Source organism: Cervus canadensis, chromosome 17, assembly GCF_019320065.1.
Source record: "Cervus canadensis isolate Bull #8, Minnesota chromosome 17, ASM1932006v1, whole genome shotgun sequence".
In the NCBI taxonomy this organism is placed as follows: Eukaryota; Metazoa; Chordata; class Mammalia; order Artiodactyla; family Cervidae; genus Cervus; species Cervus canadensis.
In genome coordinates, this window is record NC_057402.1 from 8,162,304 (window position 1) to 8,185,703 (window position 23,400).

Below are 23,400 nucleotides of genomic sequence, written 5' to 3' on the forward strand. Positions count from 1 at the left end.
CTCTTCCCGTCAAGTGGTCACAGTATTGGAACTTCAGCTTCAGCATCAGTCCTTCCAATGAATATTCAGACTGATCTCCTTTAGGATGGACTGGTTTGATCTCCTTGCAGTCTCTGGGACTCTCAAGAGTCCCACAATTCAAAAGCATCAGTTCTTCAGCTCCCAGCCTTCTTTATGGTCCAACTCTCACATCCTTACATGACTAACGGACAAACCAAGGCTTTGACTATATGGACCTTTGTTGAAAAAGTAATGTCTGTGCTTTTTAATACACTGTCTAGGATTGTTAGAGCTTTTCTCCCAGCAGTAAGTTTCTTTTAGTCTCATGACTTCAGTCATCATCCACAGTGATTCTGGACCCCAAGAAAATAAAATATTTCACTGATTCCATTGTTTCCCTCTATATGTCATAAAATGGTGGGTCCAGATGCCATGATCTTAGTAATTTGAAGGCTGAACTTTAAGCCAGCCTTTTCACTCTCCTCTTTCACCTTTATCAAGAGGCTCTTTAGTTCATCTTTGGCTTCTGCCATAAGAGTGGTGTCATCTGCATATCTGAGGTTATTGATATGTCTACTGGAAATCTTGATTTCAGCTTGTGATTCCTACAGCTCGGCATTTGTGTGATGCACAAGGCATGTAAGTTAAATAAACATGGTGACAATAGAGAGCCTTGATTCACTCCTTTCCTATTCCTGATCCAGTCTCTTCTTCCGTGATCTGTTCTCACTATTGCTTCTTGACCTGTATACAGTTTTCTCAGGAGACAGGTAACGTGGTCTGGTGTTGCCATTTCTTTAATAATTTTCCATGCTTTGTTGTGATCCACACAGTCAAAGGCTTTAGCATAGTCATGAAGCATTAGTATATATATATATATATATATATATATATTAATGCTTTTGCTCTTTCTATGATCCAAATGCTACTGGCAATCTGATCTCTGGTTCCATTACCTTTTCTAAATCCAGCTTGTACAGTGGAAGTTCTCAGTTCATGTGCTGTTGAAGTCTAGCTTGGAGGATTTTGAGCATGGCCTTGCTAGCATGTGATGTGCGTGCAGGTGTCCAGTGGTTTGACCATTCTTTGGTGTTGCCCTTCTTTGGGATTGGAATGAAAACTGACCTTTTCCAGTCCTGTGGCCACTGCTGAATTTTCCAAATTTGCTGGCATATTGAGTGCAGCACTTTCACAGCATCACCTTTTAGGATTTGAAATAGCATAGTTGGAATACCATCACCTCCACTAGCTTTGTTGATAGTCATGTGTCCTAAGGCCCAGTAGACTTCACAATCCAGGATATCTGACATTAGTTGAGTTATCACACCATCCTGGTTATCAGTACCATGAAGATCTTCTTTGTATAGTTCTTCTGTGTATTATTGCCACCTCTTCTTAATATCTTTTGCTTCTGTTAGGTCCATACCATTTCTGTCCTTTATTGTGCCCATCTTAGCATGAAATGTTCCCTTGGTATCTCTAATTTCCTTGAAGAGATCTCTAGTCTTTCCCATTCTGTTGTTTTTCTCTATTCCTTTGCATTGTTCACTTAAGAAGTCTTTCTTATCTCTCCTTCCTCTTCTTTGAAATTCTACTATCAGATGGGTATATCATTTCTTTTCTCCTTGGCCTTTCACTTGTCTTCTTTTCTCACCTATTTCTAAGGCTTCCTCAGACATCTTCTATCTTTTCAATCGTATGAGTGAGTATATTAAATTAGAAGGAATTTCCCCTGCCTGTGTGTAGGTAATAAGACCTTCAACAAAAGCAGTAAGAACAAGAATCACAGGACACATCTAGACTCTCTGGTCTGGACCTGAAAAGTGAGCTGATGCTGTGGGGCAGGGGAGGGAAGGTGTGGCATCCAACACCCGGAGCAGGTGAGACTGTTGCTATTCACCAAGGGGCATCAGGGCCTGCATTTGCAGAGATGCCCCGCATCTGACCTGGACACCATGAGCTGGTGGAGTTAGGAGACACATATAATTTCATGTTCCCATAGAAGGAAATATAACAGGTCCTAGGTTTCAAGGACCTCTTCTGTGCACAGATGTGTTGTGTCAGAACAAGGGTCTGTGAGTTCAATATGTCATGATGTGGCCTCACACCACAGTATTTTTAATTTGAATTATTTCATTTAACTACAAGGAAGTCTGTGGAAAATATTTATAATTAAAATTATGTATGTCAAAATGTTGTTGCACACTTTGGCACAAGAGCTCATACAAAGAAATAATAAGACATTGATAAATGTGCTCAGTTATGTCTGACTCTTTGAGACCCCTGGGCTGCATCACGCCAAGCTCCTCCATGCACCTGTATCTCCAGTGATGCTATCTAACCACAACATCCTCTGTCTTCCCCTTCTTCTTTTGCCTTAAATCTTTCCCAGCATTAGAGTCTTTTTCAATGGCTCAGCTCTTTGTATCAGGTGGCCAATGTATTGGAGCTTCGGCATCAGCATCAGTCCTTCTAATAAATATTTAGGGTTGATTTCCTTTTGAATTGACTGGTTTGATCTCCTTCCAGTCCAAGGGAAACTCAAGACTCTTCTCTAGCACCATGTTTCATATACATCAATTTTTCAGCTCTGTACTTCAATAGAGCCCTTTAAACTGAAGGTTCTCCTAGATATGGTGGACTCTCCTCATTGTAGGAGCACACAGCAGACCCAAGACCTTCAAAACAAGCCATGACCTTGCACAGTGGACATCTTCCACCCAAGTTTCTGAGCTAAACTTTTCTCTAATCCCTTCATGAATTTAATGTTATCATTGCTTGCTTACAGGTCAGCAGTCCTCTTGTTTTCTAAGGACTTGGGTTATGCCACCTTTAGTGATCATTTACCTCTTACATCCTTTCTTATAGTGGCTAAGAAGAATAAAATGTCAGACTCTGTGTTTTGATGACTACTGACCCCTTAAGGCTTATTCCTGCTATTCTCCTCTGCCCACACACTGGAGATTCAATAAGAAACATGTTTTCTCTCTTTTGATGCAGGTGTGAGACTGAACTCATAGGAACGTCTCCTGTGAGCATGACCCTCATCACTTCAACACCTCTGAACCCCAGTAGAAGTAGATGTCCTGGTCAGGTCTCCACTCCAGACTCAGGCTTCATTTCTGATTGCTGAGAGGATTTTCCTCCTCTCAAATGACGCCTGGATAATGGACGTGATGAAGGGTTTATTAGTAAATCCCCTTGGTGTATCTGTGTGTGTGTCTATGTGTGCACGTGCACATACTGCAAGTTTGAACCAAGGTTTGGTGTGGATCCTTGCCTTTTCATAGTGCCCCCTGAGCTTGATGCTGTGAGCAAGTGTGCAGACAACACCACCAGCAGCAGGGTCTGTCTCTCTGCCTGATGTCCACCATGTGCATCGTGCTGCTACCTCCTGGCAGGCTTGCTCACTGCCCTGTGCTGAGCTGCCCTGTTGAGCCCCGTAGAGTCCCTTGCATGTATGTAGCTGACTTACCTCCATAGATTTGGAAATTACTTGGCACTTGGCGACAGAAGAAAGTGACAGTGACTCTGCTTTTCTGCAGGAGAAAATGACTTTCTCTTATTCCAATAAATCTTTATAAATCAAAGAATAAGAGATAAAAAAGAATATTGAGGCCAGAGATGTTCCCCAAGGGGAAGTATTGACTGTAGAGGAAATCACAGATCCTGACAGGAAACCGGCCCTTAACCTCCATCTGCACCTGCTCCTGGGGAGGAAACAAGTGTGAGTCCCAAGCACCACCCCTGCATCCCCCAGCCTGTCTCCTGCAGGCTGGCTTGGTTCTGGGCTCACACTGACTTCCCCCCACGATGTCTCTTGCACAGTAATACACGGCTGGGTCCTCGCTGGTTACAGACATCAGCTGCAGGGAGAGCTGGTTCTTGGATGTGTCTCTGCAGATGGAGGTGTGCCTCTTGAGGGGTGGGTTGCAGTAAGGGTTGCCACAAGAAATGACGGCTCACATCCACTCTACCCCTTCCCTGGGGGCTGGTGGATCCAACTCCCCAGTGACCACTGGTATGGAGGAACCAGAGACGCACAGGAGAGGGATAGTGTGGGGGACGGCTTCACCAGTCCTGGGCCGGAACCTGCAGCTGCACCTGGGACAGGACACCTGGGGACAAGGGGAGTCAGTCGCTGTCAGTCACCTGCAGCCACAGCCGTCAGGCACAGGAGAAGCCTTAACTTTTAGACCACAGCTCTGCCTTCCCTAGACCTCAGTCCTGTGTGAGGGGAGTTCTGTGAGCTCCCACAGCCCAGGGGTAGATTGTACTCTAGAGAATGGAGGAAAATTTGCACGTGGGGGAAACTTGTACTTATAAATTGAGTAAGGCTGCATTAGGCTCCACTCATCCAACTGGGACATTTGAGTTCTCTCACCCTGGCCTTCGGATCTGGAACACTAGGTCTGTGTGGGATGTTGGGAACAGGTCACGGCATTGTACCAGTTTTCTGATCACTAGGATAAAACTACACAGGATGTGTGAAAGTGAAGCTGCTCAGTCGTGTCCGACTCTTTGTGATCCCGTGGACTGTTGCCTACCACGCTCCTCCCTCCATGGGTTTTTCCAGGTGAGAGTACCGGAGTGGGTTGCGGTGTCCTTCTCCAACACAGGATGAGTAGGGTTCTATAATTTTAATTTCTTCAGTCATTCAAGTAGCTGTTTTCATTGATTAGAGTTCTCTCCAGGCAATTTCTGAAATTCAGATAGAACAAAAAAAATGTTTTCTTCATCAATTAGGGTGACCATATAGGTGACCACATATCAACCTGTGTCACGTTGATTAATTTGCACATATTGAAGAATCCTGCATCCCTGGATAATCCATCTTCATCACAGTGTTGTATTCTTTCAATATGTTGCTGGATTCTGTTTACTAGTATATTGTTGAGAGATTTTTGCATTCTTGCGTGTCAGTAATTTTGGCCACAATTTTCTCTTCTGTGAGGTCTTTGTCTTCCTGTAGTATCAGGGTGATGATGGCCTTGTAGAAAGAGCTTGGGAGTGTTTCTCTCTGAATTAAAAAAGAAAAAACAGTTTGAGGATAGGTGTTAGCTCTTCTCTAAATGTCTGATAGATTTCTACCCTGAAGCCATCTTGTTGTGGACTTTTGGTTGTTGGAGCATTGTTAATCACATCTTCAATTCCATTACTTGTCATTGGTCTGTTCACATTTTCTATTTCTTCCTCGTTGATTCTTTGAAGGTCATATCTTTCTAAGAATTTGTCCATGATTCCCAGGTTATTCACTTTTACTTGAGCACGCAGGGATGTGCGGCTAAGGAAAAGGAGGGAAATCTCTCCGTGCGCTGTGTGAACTGAGCAGGGACACTTCCAGGGATGGCTTGCTAAATTCAGCACCTGTGAAAACCCCAAAAGACAACAAGGGCTCTTGAGCTTGGATGGTTCTAGTTTTAGCAGCTGTGGACTCTGTGGATCTGTACACGAGGGGGCTGGGTCAGAGGAGTGTCCATGTTGCCTCCATAGCTCCCATAGCAGGTCCAGGTGCAGTCCAGGTGGCTGAGCTCCAAGGATCTGTGCTGGTGATCTGGTGAAAACCATGCATAAGAGCCACCAGGGCCAACTGCTTGCATGTTGGTTTTGTTCACTCACTAAGTTGTGTCTGATTCTTTTTTGACACCATGGACTGTTGCACATCAGGCTCCTCTGTCAATGGGATTTCCCAGGCAAGAATACTGCAGTAGGTTTCTGTTTCCTTCTTTTGGGCCCAGGAGTTGAACCCGGGTCTCCTTCTGGGCAGGCAGATTCTCCACCACTGAGCCACCTGACAAGCCATAATTGCCAGCGTACTCAGAGATACCTTGGAATTGAGAGCAGTGCCCACAGCAGCTCAATGGTCCTTTCTTAACTCACTTCAGTTCATAGCAATCAATATGCCATGGAGGCCCGTTTGGGAGTGACTTTCCCTGGGCCCTGACACTCAGTGCCTGTTTTATTACTATTTTTTTCTACACCAGCTCAACTAGAATGTGATGTAGGAATTGGTTTACCTGCGTCTTACAGACGTGAAGCTAACCTGCAGCCTGGACTTGCAGTGATGTGCTGGAGGGCACACATCAGGGCACAGTGAGCTCTCCTGTCTGTGCCTGGGCTTCTCACACTGGACCTGGCTGCCCCTACAGGGGATGCTGGACAGAGCTGGACGTGCCTACTCAGGCTCTGGTCTGTTCCTGGAAGGAGAACAGGCCTGATTTTCCTCCATTCTAGAGCTCCCTTAAGATATTGTGGTAAAGAAAGGATTACAGATTTGTTTTCAGCACTTGTCTGAAAGTGCATGCTAGTATCTGTCTGACTATAACCTTTCCCACCAGCTATCTATGTGTCTAGTAGTGATTGCTTTGATGGTAAATATTTTACATAAAGCAAACTGCACAGTAGAATAGGATGTAGGTATTGTCTAAGCCTGTAGGGATTTATTGGACCTGGAAGCAAGGAGCACATGTAGAGCATGCACACCCACATGCCCTGTAACTGGCATCATTCCCAGTGACCCACTGAGGACCCTGAACACAAGTGCTGCCTGGGCATTTATGCAAGAGACCAGGCAGCAATCCAAGAGCCTCCATCCAGGCAGGGACAGCTGGTCTACCAGTAGAGCAGGGCTGAGATTTCACAATGAGGAAGGAAAATCTGTTCAATTTTTTTGTAAATCCAGGAGGATCCTTTTGAAACAGCTCAACTTAGAAAATATTTAGACCAGAGAAACTCTGCATATCTAACTGTAAGTAACTCTCTGCCTTTCCTTTTGAGAGCCTTTATCTTCTTATTTTTAAAAGCCTTTCTAATTCAGAGACTGAATCTGTAAATTTATAATTATGTGTCCAGAGAGATTCCTCAGAGAAAACTGCTATATGGAAAGGAAGCCCCAGACCATGACGGGAAACCAGCCCTTAACCTCTGCTTGCACAAGTTTCTGGGATTGAAAGGCAAATTTCTGCATCCTGTTTGCCTCCCAGGAGTCTTTATGGCCCCCTGCGTTCACAGCCCCTTCCCTTCTCCCTGCAGCGAAGTTTGTGTCTGGTTCACACTGACTTCCCATCACTGTGTCTCTGGTACAGTAATACTCTGTTCATTTGCAGAGTTACTGTGTTCTTGAAATTGTCTCTAAAGATGGTGAATTGACCCCTCACAGTGTCCTCGTAGTATATGTAGTCACTACCACCACTAATGGATCAGACCCACTCCAGCCCCTTCTCTGTAGCCTGGAGGACCCAGTTCATGCCACAGGTACTAAAGATGAATGCAGAGGCTGCACAGGAGCATCTCAGAGAACCTCCAGGCTGCACGAAGCCTTCTCCAGACTCCACCAGGTGGACCTCACACTGGACACCTGCAAACACAGAGGCATCCTGATCAGGAGACTGTCACACACCCCCTGATTCCCTCATTCACATCTACTCTCATCCGCAAGATGTCTTGTTCTCCATTAGTTTTCTTGTAAAATAGCAACCAGGACAACTCAGCTCAGCCCACACTCCATAGTGAGTGGTCTGTGTTCCGTCCTGATCCCCAAGTGGGAGCACCTGGGATCCTGGGGCCAGGGATCCTCTCCCAGAACTTCAGAGTCAGGGTTGGGCTGGTTTTCATCAGCAGATGGAGGGCCCTATTTGCATGACGTGCTAGTATATAAGAAGTTATGTCATCAAATGACATCAGAAAGGACAGAGTTCCAAAGAACTTTCCAGTGTTGTAGATTTTGTGATGTTGATAGTATTTGGGAAATACAATTTTTTTTTCAGAGCTATATTCCTGTGATGTAGGTGTCCTTGTAATCCTCATATTAGAGATATAAACTACACACACAAGTGCAGAGGGTTTCTGGAGCATCCAAGAATAAACACTGGGTGGCCGTTAGATCCAGTGTCAACATCTGTTCCCTGGGCCTGGCTGCCCCCTGAACTACTTCAAGATAGAGATGCCTGGGGAGGTTTGAGAGCCCCATTCTGTCATCTGAGCATGAAAACTTTGTTCTCTTCCTGTATTTACATAAAATACACGGAGACAGTAGGGCCCATTAGAAGTAATTTCAAGACTCTAACATTTCATTATTTTTCTTTCACCCCTTAAATTCCAAGTCATCCACTTTTGCATTTATAACAGCTTTAATGTGGTACTTGATATAATAAACCACATATACTCTGATACATACCGATGAAGGCATCACCATTATCAGGAGAAAACAAATCAATTCCTTTCAATATTTTCAGGAGCTTCTGGTTTTCCTCATTCCTGTCCCTTCTCTTCTTCATCCCATCCTGATGTAAACTTCATCTTCCCAAGTTACTTCATATTACATTTCATTTTCTAGAATTTACAAAAATAGAATCTTATTATATGTATTTTTATTTGAAGAGCTTATTTTACTCAATATGATTGCTTGTAAATGCCACCTTCCTGCTGTGTATACCAGGAATCCTGGTCATTAATGACAGGTGGGGCTTCAAAGAATGATTACAGCCCAACTGGTGTATTCATTATGATGATGTTTGAGATGGGAATTTTTTTCCAGTTTCTGAGCATTACAAGAAAGATGCTATTCCTCTTGGAGACAGAGAGCAAGAAGCTGAAAAATGTTTCTCATTCTAATGTTCTTTACCAAAAATGGAGAACTTACACATGATCAAAATCTCATCAAATGTTATTGTTTAGTCACTGAGTGGTGTCTGACTCTTTGAGACTCCATAGATGGAAGCACCCCATGTTTTGCTGTCCTTCACCATCTCCCAGAGGTTTCTCAAACTCATGTCTTTGAGTCGGTGATGCCAGCCATCATGATGCCATCTTGTCCCCTCTCGCCTCCCTCTCCTCCTACCTTCAATGGTTCCCAGCTTCAGGGTCTTTTCTGATGAGTTGGCTTTTCCCATCCGGTGGCCAAAATACTGGAGTTTCAGCTTCAGCATCAGTACTCCCAATGAATATTAAGTTTGATTTCCTTTAGGATTGACTGGCTTGTTCTCCTTGCAGTTCAAGGGACTCTCAAGAGTCTTATCCAACACCACAGTTCAAAACCATTAATTCTTCAGTGCCCAGCTTTCTTTACAGTCCAACTCTCACATCTGAACATGACCTATGGAAAAACCATAGCTTTGAATATAGAGAACTCTGTTGGCAAAGTAATGTACCTGCTCTTTAATATGCTGTCTAGCTTGGTCATAGGTTTTCTTCCAAGCTTTTCTTCTTTTAATTTCATGGCTGCAGTCACCATCTGCAGAAGCTTTGGAGCTCAAGCAAATATAGCCTGTCAATGTTCCCACTGTTTCCCCTTCTATTATCTATGAAGTGTTTATGATCGTAGTTCACAGATGCTATGACCTCAGTTTCTTGAATGTTGAGTTTTCAGCCAGCTTTTTCACTCTCCACTTTCACATTTATCAACAGGCTCTTTAGTTCCTCTTCACATTCTGTCATAAGTGTGGTGTCACCTGCATATCGGAGGTTATTAATATTTCTCCTGGCAACCTTGATTCAAGTTTGTGCTTCATCTAGCCCAACATTTCGCATGATGTCCTGTAAATGTAAGTTAAATAAGCATAGTGCCAATACACAGCCTTGACGTACTCCTTTCCCAATTTTGAAGCAGTCCATTGTTCCATGTCCAGTTCTAACTATGGCTTCTTGACCTTCATACAGATTTCTCAGGAGGCAGGTAAGGTGGCCTGGTACTCCTATTTATTTGAGAATTTTTCATAGTTTGTTGTGACCCACAGGCAAAGGCTTTAGCACAGTCAATGAAGCAGAAGTAGATGTTTTCTCATCAATTTATCAGATAGTTACAGTAATAAGACAGGCAATGGATTTAAATCCTGGAGAGATGGAAATGCCCAGAGAGTAAAATAGAAGAATATTAACTAGGGCAGAGGCCACTGAACAGAATGAAACCACCAGCAAATTAACCTGAAATGCATTCCCTGAGGTCGAGTGAGGAAAAGGTGTGGTGGTGGTCACAGTCTCCTAAGTACTGTCCCCACCAGTGCCAGAGTAGACCTGCTAAAGTGTAACCAGTTGGTGGTGTTCTCCATGCACACAGGTGTGTCTTTCTACCTGGGAGCCCAGGATTCCTGCCCAGGAACTTAGGTCCTCCCTGTATCTTGCTAGGAGGACTTTGGCTCTGGATTCTGACCTGAAGCTGTCTCATAGCACCTCAAATAGCAGTGTGACCTTTGTCCAGTCACCCAGTCCAACTGTGCCATACACTTACCATTTATGAAATGGGGAAATGGGTCCCGTGTGGAAATGTGTAAAATTTTCAGGTATTTTTGAGAGAGTAACAGGCAGGAAGGCCAGGGGTCTCCAAACGGAGGAAATAGGCTGCAAGTGCCAGACACTTTTATCTCTCTTAAGTGGCAGGAGGAAACAAACTAATGATTTTTTTTTCCTTCTCTATACAAATTTAAAAGGAAGTTTCTCTTAAAATGCTGTGTTACCATGACACCTGGTTTCACCTGAAGCTAACCATTCTCAAACCTTGAGTTAAGCAATACATTTTTCTTATGGAAATGTTTGTCTTAACCTATGTTAATGTACCCCAGACTCTGTCTTCTATCCGCCAAATGGCTCAGAACCTACTTGACAAACCAGTATGTTATACTCAGATATTGTTCCCCTAATCTATGTAAATGGAACTATTTGTATGGTAATCTGTCCTTCTACAAGATTCAAGTCAATCGTTTTATGGCCTGGGATGAATCATCTGGTGCCATTCTGAGTTTTAAGACATTCCTTTCTTTTCATTAACAGACTGCTAGTGACTATATAATATCCAGCTGAAGACTAGCAGGCGGGTACTCCTTCTGCCCCCTTCTGATGCCTATGTCAGAAGCTTTCTCTATCTCCTTTATACTTTAATAAAACTTTATTACACAAAAGCTCTGAGTGATCCAGCCTCGTCTCTGGCCCCGGATTGAATTCATCTCCTCCAGAGGCCAAGAATCCCGAAGTCTTAATGTTCAGCAACAACCTTTCATTTTCTGATGCAAAGGAAGCAATCACAACATTAGGCAGTTTAAAGTGACAGTCACCCTTTATTTTGTTCACACTCTGTGCTTTGGGAGGGTCCACCCTGTGCCATGCAGGGTCCCTGTGAGAGTCTCAAGTTCATCTCTAGGGTCCCCTCCTACAACACACACTCACATGTAAGGAAGGTTGACCTGGCTGGGGCTCCGACAGAGTACAGGCCTGGGCCACATGTCCTCCTTGTATGGACATTTCTTGGGCCCTGACTTCCCTTCAGCAAGATGACTGGGTCAGCAGAGTGAAGTTTTTGGTGCCCTGAGCTTCAGAATGAATTTTTAGATATCAACCCACAAACGTGATTCATAAATCATTTCTAACTTTTTGTATTTATTAAAAACTCTGTCCTGACAACAACAGCGGTAACAATAACACTGACACAGGAATCAAAGCATAGACTTAGAGATTAAACTTACAAACATCAGAGTTGACAAATAGACCTGTATCATGAATAGAGAGTTTGAAGAGTACATCATGAGAAGTGCTGGGCTGGATGAAGCCCAAACTGGAATCAAGATTGCTGGAAGAAATATCAATAACCTCAGATATGCAGATGACACCACCCTCATGGCAGAAAAGTGAAGAAGAACTAAAGAGCCTCTTGATGAAGGTGAAAGAGGAGAGTGAAAGAATTGGCTTAAAACTCAACACTCAGAAAACTAGGATCATGGGCTCTGGTCCCATCACTTCATGGCAAATAAATGGGGAGACAATGGAAACAGTGACTGACTTAATTTTCCTGGGCTCCAATCTCAGTGCAGATGGTGACTGAAGCCATGAAATTAAAAGACGCTTGCTTCTTGGATGAAAAGTTATGACTAACCTAGACAACATATTAAAATGCAGAGAGATTACTTTGCCAACAAAGGTCCATCTAGTCAAAGCTATGGTTTTTCCAGAAGTCAAGTATGATGTCAGTGTTGGACTATAAAGAAAGCTGAGCACTGAAGAATTGATGCTTTTGAATCGTGGTGTTGCAGAAGACTTTTGAGAGACCCTTGGATTGCAAGGAGATCCAACCAGTCCTCTATCCTAAAGGAAATCAGTCATGAATATTCATTTGAAAGGTGCTAAAGCTGAAGGTCCAATACTTTGGCCACCTGATGCGAAGAACATACTCATTTGAAAAGACCTTGATGCTGGTAAAGATTGAAGGCAGGTGGAGAAGGGGTCTATAGAAGATGAGATGATTCGATGGCATCATGGACTCTCTGGACATAAGTTTGAGTAAGCTCTGGGAGTTGATGATAGACAGGGAAGCCAGGCATGCTGCAGTCCATGGGGTCGCAAAGAGTTGGACACGACTGAGTGCCTGAACTGATGAACAGAGAGCAAATTCACAGCTCAACAAATATGGAAAATAAAGCAATAAAACCTTGGCTGCTGATCTGAAGACTTTCCCACTATGTAGAGAAAAAAAAAAAGATTTAAAAGATTACTTTAAAAAACATAAAGTAACACAATGACGATTCACTGCTACTCACCTATCACAACAGCTAAAGCACAAAAGTGAAAAATTCAAATATGAGGATGACATATTAGAAAAAAGGGACCATATCCATTTGTTGGAAGGAATGCAAATGGCAGCCAATTGACAAGATATCTGATGATATCTTAGGGAGAAAAACAGAGACTCAGCATGTGCTTCAGGCTTCCAAGGTGGCATTAGTAGAAATGAACCTGACTGCCACTTCAGGAGACAAAAGAGATGTGGGTTCAATCCCTGGGTCAGGAAGATCCCCTGGAGGAGGGCATAGCAATTCACTCCAGTATTCTTGCCTGGAGAATCCCATGGACAGAGAAGACTAGTCAGCTCTGGTCCATAGGGTCCCAAAGACTTGGACATGTGTTAAGTGTATTAGTAGCAGCAGTATGTGATTCAGGAGTAGGTTAGATAACATTTACCAAAATAATCTGAATAATTACATTTATACAAATATATTCAAACACTTACATCACCTTTACACATCTGAGCTGTTACTACTCCCTGAATTTTGTTTATAGAATCAGTTTTTATGGATATTTTCCATATCATTAGGGTGTACTCATTTTTACTGTTTCCTTTCACCTATTTTGTCTAGCTATCTATTTTCAAACTACATAAGGATAAATAGGTGCTAGCAGCACACCCAAAATGTTACAGCACAACCTGCATCCAGACATTTTCTAATGTCCTCTCAGGGACAAAATAAGTCCAGAATTATATGGACAGCAAGTTCCCATTGTAAACATTATTTAGTATTCAAGTTAAAGGCACCATATCAAACAGGACTGGGGAGTTTTCAGAATGAGAAGACTGGGGAATCCATCTGAGAGTGGAAAGCGTACTTGAAGTTCAACAGAAGAATTATTTATATGCTTAAATGATTCAAATCTGGCGCTCTATGCCAACATAGAGGGGTGGGATGGGGTGCAGGTGGGAGGGAGGTTCACGAAGGAGGGGACATATGTTTACCTATGGCTGATTCATAGTGGGCTTCCCTGGTAGCTCAGCTGGTAAAGACTTTGCCTGCATTACAGGAAACCACGGTTCAATCCCTGGGTGGGGAAGATCCCCTGGAGAAGGGATAGGATACCCACTCCAGTATTCTTGGGTTTTCCTGGTGGCTCAGGCAGTAAATAATTCATCTGCAATGCGGGAAACATGGAGTCAATCCTTGGGTTTGGAAGATCCTGTTGAACAGGGCATGGTAACCCACTCCAGTGCTCTTGCCTGGAGAATCCCCATGGACAGAGCAGCTTGGCGGGCTACAGTCATGGGATCACAAGACATTGGATATGACTGAGCAACTAAGCACAGCGCAGCATGGCACATGACAGAAACCAGGACAATATTGTAAAGCAATAGTCCTCCAATTAAAAACTGTAAAAAGTGATAACTAAAAAGAGTAGGTGGTGACGTACATTTCAAATAAAGGTCTCAGAGGAAATATTTCTGTGCAGCCAAACCTGAGACAGGTCATCACGGAGCTGAGCTGCAGGGAAAACTGAGTCTGTGTTGCGTCTCTGGAGATGGAGAGCTGTTTTGGAGAGAGAGATTGTACACTGTGCTGTTCCTGGGACGAGAGTACCCAATCACTCCAGTCTTCTCCCTGGGGCTGAGGAATGCAGCCCAGCAGTTGGTACCATGTGTGATGGAGAACCAGACACAGAGCAGGAGAGGAGAGGGTCTTCGATCGTCTTGGTCTGACTCCTGCACCAGCCCCTGGGACTGGACAGCCCCTGGGAAGGAGAAACAATGAGACAAACACTTCACAGACATCACCCTTTAAATCCACCTTCCTCAGACTGAGGAGATGCTCACAGCTGAGACACCTCAGCAAGGGGAGGAATGAACACAAGTGTCTCTTGTCCTTTTGGATAAAATCTCTGACTTTCAGAGAATGATGTCAGTGCAGATGAGAACCCTGACTCTGAGTAGCTCAGGTGCTGTTTCCGCTTGAGCCCAGGTTGTGATGTGCATCGTGTGGGCATGTTTCCTCTAAAGATGGTCGTGGAAGGTCCTTTCTGGGGCCCTGGGAGGAGGGTGCTGGTGGAGATCCAGGGTGGACACAGCTATGTTCACTGACCACAGGTCCTCTCCTCCCAGAGCATGAGTGTTTGGACAAAGGAAAGTCAGAGGGTGGGGGTGGGGCAGTAAGCACAGCTGGACTGACTTTCCTTCCCAGGGCTTCCTGTGAAAACTTGCTGATGACACATCTGACACTAAAGCCTAGAGCTGGCATCTCTCAGACTCCTCCTCTCCGCCCTCCCCACCTCCTTGGACTCCTCCTCGGCTCCTGCACCCCTTTCCTGTGTCTCTGTTCTAACTCTGAGCTCTTGTAAACAAGTGTTGTGCTCTGTCTCACCAGACACACAAGCAGCTTATACATTTCAACACACCATGTATACTTTTTAATTACAAAAATAATTAACCCTGTTCAACAGTCTGTGCTGTTACCTCTCCTTGTTCTGTGCCTTGGTTCTTCTCTCTTTCTACATGTACCAAACTTTACCTTGCAATACCTTCACAAATTTTGGATATATGTTATGACATCCACCACCCCCCCTTTTTTTGTAAATTTGAACTCCTATGGTTTTTAATTTTATGCATTTTACATTTGTAAATCAGAAATTATACCAAAGTCAGTAGAATTGAAGAATTTACAAAAAAGGTCTTAATGACCCAGGTAACCACAATGGTGTGGCCACTCAACACCAGACATCCTGGAGTGTGACGTCAAATGAGCCTCAGGAAGCATTACTAGCAGCAAATGTAATGGAGGCAATGGATTTCCAGCTGAGGTATAAAAAATCCTAAGAAATTATGCTGTTAAAGGGCTTCGCACAATATGTCAGCAAATTTGGAAAAGTCAGCAATGGCCACAGGACTGGACTAGTCAGTTTTCATTGCAATCCCAAAGAAGGGCAATGCCAAAGAAAGTTCAAACTATCCTACAATTGCACTCATTTCACATTCTAGCAGGATAATGCTGAAAATTCTTCAAGCTAGGCTTCTAAGTATAAGAACCAAGAGTTTCCAGATGTACAAACTGAGTTTATAAAAGGCAGAGGAACCAGCGATTAAATTGCCAATATCCACTGGGTGATTGAAAAAGCAAGGGAATTACAGGAAAACTATTTCTGCTTCTTTGACTACAATAAAGCCTTTACTGTGCAGATCACAACAAACTGTGGAAAATTCTTAAAGAGGTGGGAACACAAGACCACTTTACTGGCTTCCTGAGAATTTGGCATGCAGGTCAAGAAGCAACATTTAGAACCAGACATAGAACAACAGAATGGTTCAAAATTGGGAAAGGAGCATGTCAAGAACATATATTGGCACCCTTCTTATATAACTTATATGAAGAGTACATCATGGCATTCCTTTCTTTGGAATTTGAAAATGGATATTTTCCTGTCCTGTAGCCACTGCTGAGTTTTCCAAATTTGCTGGCATATTGAGTGCACTTTTACAGCATCATCTTTTAGGATTTGTAACCATTCATCTGAAATTATATCACCTCCATTACCATTGTTCATAGTGATGCTTCCTAAGGCCCACTTAACTTCACAATCCAGGATGCCTGACTCTAGGTGAGTGATCACACAATCATAGTTATCCGGGTCATTAAGATTTTTTTTTTTTGTATAGTTCTTCTGTGTATTCATGCCACCTTTGCTTAATACCTTCTACTTCTGTTAGGTCCATACCATTTCTGTACTTTATTGTGCCCATCTTTGCATGAAACGTTCCCTTGGTATCTCTAATTTTCTTGAAGAGATCGCTAGCCTTCCCATTCTATTGTTTTCCTCTATTCCTTTCCATTGACCACTGAGGAAGGCTTTCTTATCACTCCTTGCTAGTCTTTGAAATGTTGCATTCAGTTGGGTATATCTTTCCTTTTCTTCTTTGCCTGGAGCTTCTTTTCTTTTCTCAGCTATTCCTAAGGCCTCCTCAGACAACCATTTTGCCTTTTTGCCTTTCTTTTTCTTGGGGATGATCTTGATCACTGCCTCCTGTACAATGTCATGAACCTCTGCCCATAGTTCTCTAGGCACTCAGTCTATCAGATGTAATCCATTAAATGTATTTATTACTTCCACTGTATAATTGTAAGGGATTTGCTTTAGGTCATACCTGAATGCTCTGGTGGCTTTCCTAACTTTCCTCAATTTAAGCCTGAATTTTGCAATCAGTGTTCATGATCTGAGCCATAGTCAGCTCCCAGTCTTGTTTTTGCTGACTGAGAGCTTCTCCATCTTTGCTACAAAGAATATAATCAATGTGATTCTGGTATTGACCATCTGGTTATGTCCACGTGTAGAGTCTTCTCTTGTGTTGCTGGAAAAGTCAGTTTTCATTCTAATCACAAAGAAAGGCAATGGCAAAGAATGCTCGAACTACTGCACAATTGCACTGATCTCACATGCTAGGAAAGTAAAGCTCAAAATTATCCAAGCCAGGCTTCAACAGTATGTGAACCGTGAACTTCCAGATGTTCAGGCTGGATTTAGAAAAGGTAGATGAACCAGAGATCAAGTTGCCAACATCTAATGGATCATCAAAAAAGCAAGAGAGTTCCAGAAAACATCTAGTTCTACTTTATTGACTATGCCAAGTCCTTTGACTGTGTGGATCACAAAAAATTGTGGAAAATTCTTCAAGTGATGGGAATACAGGACCACCTCATGTTCATCCTTAAAAATCAGTATGCAGGTCAAGATGTAACAGTTAGATCTGGACATGGAACAACAGACTGGTTCCAAATTGGGAAAGGAGTACGTCAAGGCTGTATATTGTACGCTGCTTATTTAACTTATATGCAGAGTACATCATGCAAAATGGTGGGCTGGATGGAGCAGAAGCTGGAATAAGATTACTGGGAGAAATATCAATAACCTCAGATATGCAGATGACACCACCCTTATGACAGATAGAAAGGAATAACTAAAGAGCCTTTTGATGAAAGTGAAAGAGGAGAGTGAAAAAGTTGGCTTAAAATTCAACATTAAAAAAACTAAGATCATGGCATCTGGTCCCATCACTTTATGGCAAATAGATGAGGAAACCATGGGAACAGTGACAGACTTTATTTTGGGGGAGGCTCCAAAATCACTGCAAATTGTGAATGTAGTCACAAAAATAAAGATGGTTGTTCCTGGGAGGAAAAACTATGACAAAGAAAGCATATTAAAAAGCAGAGACATTCCTTTGCCGGCAAAGGTCAGTGTAGTCAAAGCTATGATTTTTCCAGTAGTCACATATGGATGTGAGAGTTGGACTATAAATAAATCTAAGCACTGAAGAATCGATGCTTTTGAACCATGGTGGTGTTGGAGAAGACTCTTGAGAATGCCTTGGACTGCAAGGAAATCAAACCAGTCAATCCTAAAAGAAATCAGTCCTGAAGGTTCATTGGAAGGACTGACAAGAAGCTGAAACTCCAATAGTTTGGCCACCTGATGCAAAGAACGGACTCATTGGAAAAGACTCTGATGCTGGAAAAATTGAAGGAAGGAGAAGAAGGGCACAACAGAGGATGAGATGGCTGAATCACTTCACCAAATTGATGGACATGATTTTGAGCAAGCTCTGGGAGTTGGTGATGGACAGGGAAGACTGGCATGCTGCAATCCATGGGGTCGCAGAGAGTCAGAGATGACTGCATGACTGAACTGAAAGTTTCAGTTCTTTATTGAGAGATCTGTTTATTTCTTCATATTCCAGAACGCTGATCTGGATGAAATACAATGTCCTACGAGTTCTATTTTGTTGCGATATGTGGAAATTTTCTTCTTTTCTCTACTTCTCAAACTTTCTTGTTGGAAACATCATCCATGTATTAAGATTTAAGCCTTAAGTTGCAAGAGGTCACTAAAGAAAAATTGCATTTTGTCAGATTCATATGTGACATTTAGTGCATCTGATATCAGAAAAGGGGTTGTGCTTATATCAGATAAGCTTCATGGTGTCCAAACTTTCTTAAATCCCAAAAGTAAATGCCTGATGTTAGGCTCTTCATGGGCGAGTTGACTATTGTTGAGATTGGATTTTATAATTCTTTATTATCTAGATGTGATTCTCTCAACAGTTACAATCCCAACTCAATTTCATGGGAGAAACCAGATGACAGAGCTTTCAAGTCTTTAAGGAGAGTTTTAGAGGCCACCTGCCTCTGGCCATCTCCATGTTTCCTGCCGTGTGAAAAATGAAGGGGTTCCCTTGGAGTTCTCACTAAAATGAAGGGACCACCACAGACACATTGGGTGGCAACAGATGCTGTGGTGTGTGGATAGTCCCTATGCCTTAGAGTCATTATGGCCACCGAGCTTCTGGTTACGACCCTTTACCACATTCAACAATTCTCAGTCAGCCACCTCACCCCAAGAGGTCTTTTTATTTGCTGCTTCTTGCACGACTCCTCATCTACCCTCCAGCCCCCATCATCAGTGACGCCCATCGTGATTGCGTCACACTCATGGACACCTCCTGACACTTGATCCTCTGGAGCTGTCTACTTGCAGTGACTCTCAGGAGGCAGACTTAAGCCTCATATATTGCCACCTGGTACCTTCACCTACTGGACAAGAGCCCCAGAAGAACTCTTCAGCCTCACTGGAAAGGACCCTACCAAGCACTGCTAATCAACCCTCCAGAGAATAGTGAGAGGGTAACAGGCAGGAAAGCCAGGGGTCTCCAAACAGAGGAAATAGGCTGCAAGTGTCAGACATTTTTATTTCTCTCTTAAGCGGCAGGAGGAAACAAACTAGTGGTATATATTTTTTCCCCTGCTCTATACAAATTTAAAAAGGAGGTTTCTCTTACTGTTTGCCATAATGATACCTGGTTCCACCTGAAGTTAACTATTCTGAAACCTTGAGTTAACCAATGCATTCTTCTTATGAAAATGCTTGTCTTAAGCTATGTTAATGTACTATGCATTTACCCCAGACTCTGTCTCATGTTCTGCCTAATGGCTCAGAACCTACTTGACAAACCGTTATGTTATACACAGACATTGTTCCCCTAATCTATGTAAAGGAAACTACTTGTATGGTAATCTGCCCTTCTACAAGATTCAAGTCAATCATTTTATGGCCCGGGGTGACTCATCTGGTGCCAGGATTATCCCAAAATATATTTTATGAATAAGGTGCCTGGTGACATTTTGAGTTTTAAGACATTCTTTTCTTTCATTAACAGACTGCTAGTGACTATATAACATCCAGCTGAAGACTAGCGGGGTGGGGGGGGGGCGGATACTCTTTCTGCCCCCTTCTGATGCTTATGTCAGAAGCTTTCTCTATCTCCTTTATACTTTAATAAAACTTTATTACACAAAAGCTCTGAGTGATCAAGCCTCGTCTCTGGCCCTGGATTGAATTCTTCTCCTCCGGAGGCCAAGAATCCTCATGTCTTTCTTGGATCAGCAACGACCTTTCAATAGGAACTTGGATTCCCATGGCACACCTAAACTACAGCTGAGCCCTGAATGGACCTGCACCTCAAAGGTGACCTGAGTATAATTATTTTCCAGAGTCGAAGATAATACGTTATGAGAACTTTCTACAATATCTGGACCAGAACTATTGGACGTTTTTCTGTCAAACTTTCAATATAACGTTAAACGTCAGGTGCTTTCCAATGACTATGATCATGACAACCCAGAGATTTTATTTAAAAGTGCCTGAGAGTTCTCCCTATTAGTCTTTTTGTTACCTAAATGTGACATCAACAGATTTACAGTCTGTGCACTTTCCCTCTGAATGAGACACTGCACCCAGAAATGTGCTTCCTGTCATTGAGAGACAGAAGTTTAAAAAAACCTAAGTATTGATCATTTTCTGAGAAGGATCTTTACAAAAGTGCATGTTTTAAGTTGCTTAAGTCGTGTCTGACTCTGTGCAACCCTATGGACTGTAGTTCACCAGGCTCCTCTGTCCATAGCATTCTCCAGGCAAGAATACTGGAGTGGATTGCCATGCCCTTCTCCTGGGGATCTTCCCAATCCAGGGATTGAAACTTTGTCTCCTAACTCTCCTGCACTGGCAGGAGACTTTATCAGTAGCAGTTTGTTGTTGTTGTTTTTTCTCCTACCAGTAATGCCACCTTGGAAGCTCTTGATGAAAAGTGGAAAGTGTAAGAGAATTAGAATAAGAATGAGGAGGAGGAGAAGAAAGAAAAAGTACAACTAAATAAAACCCAGTGACCAGGAGGAGGAGTTTTCATGCTCTTGGACAATCCCTGAATCCAACAAGAACAAAGTTACCTCTTCTTTTCTGTCAAAAACTCAGCTAATAAAAGACCAGTGTTTTAGTTACAAGAGCCCTCCCAGCTCACATTTTGCCTTGATACAAAAGACAGTCTCTCCACTTCTACTGAGGAATTGCACATGACTCATTATGATTGCAACTCCAATTTGTAATTCTCAGTTGATCCTAAGTAAACTCATTTTTGCTATTGAAATGCCTGGCAATCTGTTTTATGTACAAAAGTTTACTTTCCATGATACTTTTTATTTTTATTGGTTCCATAGTATACTAAGCCGGTCACTGGGATGGACTTGTGGACATTTCTGCAACATCCTTGCTTAGACAAGAGAAAGCGGCCATAACCAGGCTGTGAGAGACAAAAGGAAATGAAGATTAGCTCTGCTAATAAAGGGGAGGGATATGGATGTAGGTGAAGGTCATCATTCATTTTGGGGTCAAATTTTGGATGTAAATTAGCAAGTAGGTGAATTTGCAAAAACGGAATCCATGAATAATGAGGATAATTTCCTATGGGACATCAGATTACGGTCTGTAACACTACAACTTGCAGAATTCAAAGTGTTTGTGAAGGTAGACTGAAAGCAGGAGGGTGTGTCTTCTCACTGAACATGTACAGAAACAGCAAAATGTAATATTTAAAGATTTCCTGGGACTTCTTGGGTCATTCACAAGATTTGACAACTTTAGACTCACATTAAAAATGACGATGAGCCTCAGAGTTGTATTGAGCCTCTTTGACAAGACAAAAACAAAACAGAGAAAACACACAATTCCTGAGCATTGGATTACATGTGTGTGTTGGTACATATTCCACACAGACATACATATACAAACACACAACTATACTTAAACAAAAAATAAAATCTATGTATGGTTTTATGAAATCAATATAAACCACAATAATGAAACAGTGAGGACACAAAAGAGGTTTCCAGGGAATCGCTGGGCGGGTCGAGAAAACCAGATTCGAACACGAGTTCCCTCCCGGCGCCCCCGGGGCACCTGCTCCTGCGCGCAGTCCTGAACGTGGTGGGCCCTGAGCGCCCCCTGGTGGTCCTGGGCGCCCATGCAGGGAGGTTTTTGTCTGGGCTCTCTCTGACTTCCCCTCACTGTGTCTCTTGCACAGTAATACACGGCCGTGTCCTCAGGTGTCACGCTGCTCAGTGAGAGAGAGACTTGGCTCTTGGAGGTGTCCCTGGTGATGCTGAGTCGGGATTTCAGAGCTGCGTTATAGTATGTGTTTCCATTATAATCTATTGCACCAACCCATTCCAGACCCATTCCTGGAGCCTGGCGGACCCACTCTACAGGATGGCTGGTTAGTGAGAATCCAGAGACAGCGCAGGCGAGGGAGAGGGTCTGTGAGGGCTTCACCAGGCTGGGTCCCGACTCCTGCAGCTGCACCTGGGACAGGACCCCTGTGGACAGAGAGAAGCACGGTGACTCACGGGCTCAGATGCAGCTTCCCCACGTGCCCATGTCTGATCCAGAGACACTCACCGCTGGGAGCTGACAGCACGAAGAGGAAGGTCCACAGTGGGCTCATCTTCGAGCAGATGAGAGTCACCGCTCCTGAAATCTCTTCAAGCCTGAGGAGGAGCCTGAATTTAAGTGACCTGGTGCTTTGTTTCCAGCCTGTGACCTGAGTGGATCTTTGCATGTGGGAGGGGCCTCTGCATAAAAAGCAGAAAGTAGTGAATGGAGGTCCCTGTCTCTGGGGCTCCCCCTGTGAGGAAGATGCTGACTGTTCATTCAGAGAACTCAGCCCCCACCTGGGGTCCCCCACCCAATTCCCCGGGACTTCTGTGTCCAGCAGTGAAAGGATGTGGAAGGGCTTCAGGAAAAGGATGTGGAAAAAAAAGGATGTGGAAGACACCTTCAGGAAAAAAGGTGTCATCAAATATCAATTACAGATTTTGGGAAGAGAGTAATCACATGGAGGTTCATCTCTTCATTTGTCAAATGCACACCTCAGATTCAAGGTCTGCATAGTTGTCAGAAATTCTTATTTATTCTTCTTTCTGCATTAGCTTATGTTCATGAATAGGATTTTAAAACATTGGAGGGAAAATATGTGATAATTGCATTCAATTCAAATAAAACTCAGGACAATTTAAATTTATCATAATGCCAAAGGATTTTTTATATCCCTTAACTGGCAAGACCATTTCTTCATCTGAAACAGTTTAAAATCAAGAGATCTCTGGAGGTGGGGTAAATACTAACCATGCAGTTAATTTTCTGGATGAAGTAGTCATTTCTGCTGAGATGTCTTCCCAGCATGGCTGACTTGCCCAGTGGGCAGTCCTGCATTTTTCTGTGCACAACTGAGTGTCTTCAGGAACATGTGAACCATAGGACCCACTCCTTGAGGGTGGTCATTGAGGACCACAAGGCTCCTGAGGTCTGAGGACAGACAGCGCCCGGGAGCTCCTCAGTGATCCAACATGCTGGGCAGGTCCCCTGGTCACTCTGCACAGACTCCAAGTGCTTATTTCTTCCTCTCTGTGTCCCTGCCGTGAGATGGGAGCTCAGGGAACATAGTCCCCACCACAGTGGTGAGAGGGCATGCATGGTTTGTGGAGGTAAACCTTCACAGTGAAT

At 43.3% G+C, this 23,400-nt stretch overlaps 1 gene segment (V, D, J or C); it reads right to left on the reverse strand.

The window, feature by feature from the left end:
* Nucleotides 1-7,154: 7,154 nt before the first annotated feature.
* LOC122455191 lies at nucleotides 7,155-22,412 on the reverse strand. The segment is given in 3 exon segments: nucleotides 7,155-7,191; nucleotides 21,907-22,214; nucleotides 22,297-22,412. Coding segments are annotated over 3 exon segments (363 nt in total).
* Between the last annotated feature and the right edge of the window lie 988 nt (nucleotides 22,413-23,400).